The sequence below is a fragment of the Phaethon lepturus genome, unplaced genomic scaffold (genome assembly GCF_000687285.1).
Source record: "Phaethon lepturus isolate BGI_N335 unplaced genomic scaffold, ASM68728v1 scaffold16760, whole genome shotgun sequence".
NCBI classification, from domain to species: domain Eukaryota; kingdom Metazoa; phylum Chordata; class Aves; order Phaethontiformes; family Phaethontidae; genus Phaethon; species Phaethon lepturus.
Window position 1 is genome coordinate 3,598 of NW_010509981.1, and position 6,362 is coordinate 9,959.

Genomic DNA, 6,362 nt, shown 5'->3' on the forward strand with positions numbered 1-6,362 from the left:
TTCTGAGAGATGGCATTTTCATTATTTAAATCAATGCAGAAAGTATTGGATGCGTGAGGGAGGCATGAAGAGAAGGGAACAGCCTGTAGATGGGGCACTGAGCCAGTTAGTTGCTGCCTCTGAAGGGAAATAAAACAACCCATCCAGCTAACTGACGGCCTTTTTGGGTCAGTATGTAGCCATCTGAGACATCATTACACTCTGTAGGTTTTTTTTTCCTCTGTGTTAAGAGCACTTAAGAAAATAGTAATCAACTAACACATACTAGGTGGAGAAGGCTCCTCTCTTATGAAAATACTGCTTGCGAGCTGCTCTCCCCGCTGCTGTTTCCTAGAGCGCTCCCTTGACTCTCCGTTGCGTTCATCTGCCCAGCCATGTGAGAGGTCATTTTATTTCGTTTTAGGGTCTACAATAAAAATTGCACATGTTTATATTGCAACTCCGTCTTCTTTACCTAACCTTATGTAAGCCACTGTACTTAATTAACACAGGCTCAGCCTCTGTTATATTTATACGACCTCACTCCACCAGCAATCCCACTGAGATCAGTAGGGCTGCTCAGAGATAACAGAACACAAATAACACCAGTAGAGTCTGAGCCCAGCTTAACAACATTACAGTGGTACAGACTGTAAGTATTAAGCAGTATCGCTGTGCATCTCCTGCTGCACAGTGGACAGCAAATTCATTTTTAAAAGTGAATGTTTAGGAATTTAATTAGTGCATATAACCATTTAATTATGTTAATGAAACAAAAAATAGAATGTTACAGCTGAATTTGTGATGCTTCATAAGGAGAGGGATTGTCCTTATTTTGCTTGTCCCCCTCCAGGCCCATATAGCCATCTTACAGGCATATGTGTCCCCTTTTGTTTTCCTCCCACTCTCCCCTTCTCCCAGAGGATGGGAAGCTTCACAGATCCCACCTCTCAGGCCTTTAAACAAGCAGGTGACAGCAGAACTTGCTGGTGTTGGTGAGAGCCGAAAGCGACCCCTCCGGCACACGTTGCCACTAGGGAGGTGATGCATCCATCCATGGTGCAGATGGGCACCTGGCCTCCCAGCAGCAGCAGTCTGGTACCACTGAGATAAAACCCAAGACTGCAGGGAGCCTGAAAGGGAGCCTGCGGTGTGCCCTATGTATTTTGACATATGCTGAAGCTACCCACCCGTGGGTTGCTGGCGTTAATGTCCTTCTCCTTTTCTCTTTGTTTATTTGCCCAAGTTTGTCCACTACCTCCAATGGTGAGTCATGGAGACTACATCTGCCACCCAAGGCCTTGCGAGCGTTACAACCACGGGACGGTGGTGGAGTTTTACTGTGATCCTGGTTACACCCTCACCAACGACTACAAGTACATCACCTGCCAGTACGGAGAGTGGTTCCCCTCCTACCAAGTATACTGTGTCAAAACAGGTAAGGGAGCAGCAATGGCATTACTTCTACCCTCTTATAGTCCCTCTCTTTTAGAGCAGATCTCTAGGTCTGTAATGCCTGGTGAACTTAATAATGAACTTATGAATCTGTTTCATGCTTAAGTGATGAACATCATTGATTTTAGATACTATTAAATGCAGTATATTTTTATTTCTGAGATCCCGAATGATCCTAAACCATTTCAATAGTTAGCTCTTCAGTATATTTTGGAACATCTTCTGGATATTTTTATATGTATATAAGCTAAATTCATGATTGCATGTCTAAAAAATAAAGTCAAGGGGATAATGCAAGGTCCAGCCTCTATGGCAGCTTACTGTTACGGTTGCTTTTGGTATATGGCGTTAGGTTCATGTGTATTTATTTCTACAACATACATATAAAAGATCTTTTCTCCTAACTGGCACTGACGAGTATTGTTGAAGTATTAATACAAAATAAGAGTTGTAATAATCAAGCCCGACTCTTGTATTGACTTTTTGTTACAGAACAAACCTGGCCAAATACACAGGAGACTCTCCTGACTACATGGAAAATAGTGGCGTTTACTGCTACCAGCGTTTTATTAGTACTGCTTCTGGTTATTTTAGCCAGGATGTTCCAGACCAAATTTAAGACACATTTCCTTCCAAGGTTTGTCTTTTGTTTTTGTTTTTTGTTTTTTTGGTTAAGATTGAGGACCTTGATTCAGTTTTTCTCCTCGCCAAGGAGACAGAGCGGCTCACCAGCCTTGCAGATACCTTCTTCTGCTCTGAGCAGAAGTTTCTGAACCACCAGTGTGGAAGGGCACCCCCAGAAACCTGCAGCAGTCCTTTCTGCAACTAAGATAAAAGGCAAAGTTTGCCAGATTCACTTTGGGAGTAATTACAGCTCTACTACTGAGAATTGCTGCTTCTGCATGTAAAAATAGCTGACAATATTTTTAAATACTCATTTTCAGGTGCTGGGGGAATTAATTTTTTAACTACTGTAGACTTAGTAATGTAAGTTTTAAGAAAGAATTTCTTTTTTCTCTATGGACAAATTCATATTAAAAGTTTGCTTTCCCTTCATAAGTATTATTTTCATCACGGTTCATAAACATCTCCTACATTTTCCTTTATTTCCATAAAATACCATGCAGCTATGAGCATTTGTCATTGATTCTCACAGAACTCCTCATGAGACAGGCAGGTGGGTATTATTATTATCTTACAACTGGAAAACCAAAGGCAGGTGTGCCGAGTTTTAGGCAAAACTAGTACTATACTGGGGTTTAAACTTGTTTCTAGTTTTCAGTCTGCTCAGTTTGCTATGGACCTTGACTGTGTGACTGCTTCTCTCCTGCTCTTGCTTTTTCTCATGTCTTTATTCTACCACATGCAGAAAACAGAGATGGAAAAGCTGTATGTCAATAAGTACACGCAGCAAGAAGGACTTGGTGATTTTAATGTTAAAGAAATGTGTGCATAAAATTATACAGATTATATAAGTAATGTGTAAATTTATATACATACATATATGTGCATATATGCAGTATATGGGAAGTAGTATACATATATGTATATAACTAGGAAGATCTTTAGGGTAATGGGTTGCACCACAGATAGCTTTATAGTCCATATTCGACTAGCTTATTGAAATAGCTTTCTGTCCTCTTCTTTTCAGACGTTTTCAAGTCCTAAAGGTACCTGGGACCAATTCCCTCCTGCTAGGACTCTACTGTGATTTAACTGGCTAAAAACTAGATACTTTAGGGTTTAACAGACCTTCCTGATTAATAGAAATATTTTATTTAAAAAAGAAATCAGCTTAATACTGGTTAAGGAAGCCTTCATCCTTTGAAAGTAAGACCCGAAGGAGGCCACAAATCTGGCCACCAAAGCCCTGTCATCCAGCAGTAGTCATCCCAGTGCCTGTTTACATGGGCTGTAAACACTTTTGTGCTCTAGCACGCATCTTTCCAGGGGTTCAGACACTTCTGACTGGTGAACTACATCTGTGATCTTATATCCATGATACTTACTATGCACAGCACAGCAAATGGTGCTCCTTATCGTTTCCAAACACCTGTTTTCCTTCCCTTCTTGAAATTTTCCTTCACATTATTATTTTCATTTTTCCTATTGTAACAGATTCCACCTGATTGTCAACCTGAACAGAGTTTTGCAAACCCATGAAGCAAACATTTCTGTGAATGTTGATGACCCTGTAGATTCATTTTGCATGATTAGAAAGTGCTGTGTTTACTTAAGTTCAGTGATTGCTCTGAGGCGCTTCTGACGTGCTTCTGCTCTCTGTGATAACTCATCTGTGTTTGATGTAGAGGCAACCAGGAGGGCTCCATGGGTGACCCTGACTTTGTGGTGGTGGATGGTGTTCCTGTCATGCTGCCTTCCTACGATGAAGCTGTAAGCAGCGGCTTGAATGCTCTGGCACCTGGATACTCAGCTACCACAGACCAGGGGCATATTTTGCAGACAGAAGATCAGAATCCTCCTGCTTATCCAGGCCCCAGGATTACAGACACACTGCCTAGCGAATTTGAGACCTGTGACAGTAGGTCAGGCTCCTCTGAACTGCTCCAAAGTTTGCACCCATCCCCAGCGTGCCAAGCAGCAGCGCTTCCCAGTTCAGATCGAACTGATGAATCCCGTAGCACTGTCGGGAAGGCTGCGTCCATGAGTCCGCGGATCGATATTGCAGATGGTGAGTCTTGCGTAGGTGTAATAGGTGAGTCTGTAAACAGGAGCCATCATTTGTTTGCACTGTCAGAGCAGGAATAAACCCAGCTGACCTGCTCCTATGTTCTCTATGTTTTTGTCCACATCTTAATTTGGACATGTTTTAACCCATACTACTCCATGGTGATAGAACTTCGTGTCTGTAATATGTCCTTGCTAACTGTGGTGGAAGGGATTTGAATCCCAGAAGGGTCCTGTCCAGACCCCATAACAGCAGTCTCATCAACAGGGATGTCAGCAGGCACCTGTGTACAGCAGCGAAGCCAACCATCATTTTGCCTGCATTGGTCTGTTCATCTGCTCCTCAACTCCTACACTCACAACTCCCTCACATGCCATGGCTTTCACAGCAAAGAACAGGATTTTCGTCTTAAAATGGAAAGCAAATCATGTTTTCACACTAAGCCAAAATTAGAAGCCTCTATTAACAAGCTTATGGTGTCTGCGCGTAAAGCAAACTGTTCAGTCTAAAGCATGTATGCCATTAAGCCACGGACATGGGAGTCGCAGCGTTAAGAGGAATGTACCCATACGACCATGTATGAGAAGGGAGATTGCCATATATTATCGTCTGCATTTCAATCGAACATGAGCATGCGTTGATATCGTTTCATTGAGTTCTACCGGAGCTGGATGATGTGCTGCTCAGCATGTTAAGGAAACTAGATAGCTTCCCTTGGAGACATTTAAAAGGAATATCTCTGATCCTGCTCTCCATATTCACTGAGAGTCACTAGGCAAAGCAATCTCTGTGTGACTTATCAGTAGCAGAGCTGAACCCAGTGTCCTAAATTCAGTGTGGGTAAAGGTCTGGGTGGAGGAAGTCTTCTTGCTTCATAGCGTTGGGGCTAACCTGTGATGGCATCAAAAGGGGAGGATGATAGCTAGAAGGAGGAGGGAGAAATTATGATAATGCCAGCAAAAGCCTCTGCCTAGTCTGAATGCCAATTCAGTAATTAATGTAGTAGAAAGCATTTAGGTTTTTTGTGGGCCTAACTTGTTTTAGAAAATCTGGGTAGTTTTAGTAGGTTAATTTTCACATAGGTGTTAGAGCGTAAGTGGGTATAGAATTGGAGACACTGCATGTGTTGCTCGGGTTCAGGTTTTTGCAATGTCCATTTCTATTTTTGCAGAATTGCTAATTGCTAATACTAATACTCTGCAAAAGTATAAGGGGAAGTTACAATCAGCAATCAAATGATATTTCTTTTTTTTCCCTAGAGATTCCTTTGATGGAAGAAGACCCTTAGCCTGCACAGAGACGTGTCATCATCGCATTGCACTGTTGGGTGACATGAATCATGAGGATTTAGAGATAGAAAAGACTATCTGTGGATTTGGGGAGGGTATTTTCCTACTTATCAATCTTCCACGCGATGATGTCACCAGATTGGGTGTACACCTTAATCCACAGCAGGGATAACAGCATCAGCATTTGGAACAGCAGCAGTTTTATGAATGAATCCTGGGGATTTGATGAGAGCAGATGTAGAAAAAGAACTGTGGCTTTTTAGACATGAAATGTATATCTGCATCGCAGAAAGTCATATGGTTCTGTAAGAAATACGATTGGATTTTGATACTAACTGCCTCACAAAAGCATGTCAAAGTATGTAAATTTGCTTATAAAGAGTGCTTTAAATGATCTATGGACCTCTAAGTTTATGAAGAATCCTTACAAGTTTAAAAAAATACTAGTACTGAAACACAAAAAAGGAGGAGATCCTCTTTGGCTCTCCTATGTTAACCAGGAATCTTTTGGTTTAGTTGTTGGTGATTTTGTTTCAGACCATGTCTGCAGAAAATATAACAGGAATGATGGGATTCATATATACTTTGATGTATTATAGGAAATATATATAAATATATATATATTTAAAAACTCTTAAAGAGAAAGAAAGGGAAAGACTCCAGGTCACACAATGATCTGGAGATTTTTTTAAAGGTAAGGCAGAATTTATATCATATACAATATCCAAGGTAAAGTATCAATATTTGTATTTATGCAAGACTTCTGTGACTACATTGCATTTGATAAATCCTGCTATAATATGAGAGATCTAGAAAATGTTAAAATTATTAAATATGTGCTTAAGAAATGTTGAACTGCCCTATTTCAACCTCTCTTAAGCTCTTACAAATATATATATATACTAGAGTAATCTACAGTCATAGCCCAGAGCACTGCCTTGTCCCTGTAC

The 6,362-nt window shown here is 40.9% G+C and overlaps 1 protein-coding gene across 1 annotated transcript; it reads left to right on the plus strand.

Annotated features, from left to right (window-relative positions):
- The first annotated feature begins 1,188 nt into the window (after nucleotides 1-1,188).
- Nucleotides 1,189-6,046, plus strand: SUSD4 (sushi domain containing 4). Its single transcript, XM_010293353.1, has 4 exons — nucleotides 1,189-1,417; nucleotides 1,927-2,071; nucleotides 3,744-4,126; nucleotides 5,383-6,046. The coding sequence occupies exons 1-4, from the start codon at nucleotides 1,189-1,191 to the stop codon at nucleotides 5,409-5,411; spliced, it is 786 nt and encodes a 261-aa protein (XP_010291655.1). The 3' UTR covers nucleotides 5,412-6,046.
- Nucleotides 6,047-6,362: the final 316 nt, after the last annotated feature.

Excerpts from the sequence above, each read along its gene's own strand:
- SUSD4 (XM_010293353.1), top strand. The coding sequence starts at position 1,189 with ATGTCCTTCTCCTTTTCTCTTTGTTTATTTGCCCAAGTTTGTCCACTA. Across the intron at positions 2,072-3,743 it reads AAGACACATTTCCTTCCAAG|AGGCAACCAGGAGGGCTCCA; the intron begins GTTTGTCTTTTG and ends TGTTTGATGTAG. Across the intron at positions 4,127-5,382 it reads GCGGATCGATATTGCAGATG|AGATTCCTTTGATGGAAGAA; the intron begins GTGAGTCTTGCG and ends TTTTTTCCCTAG.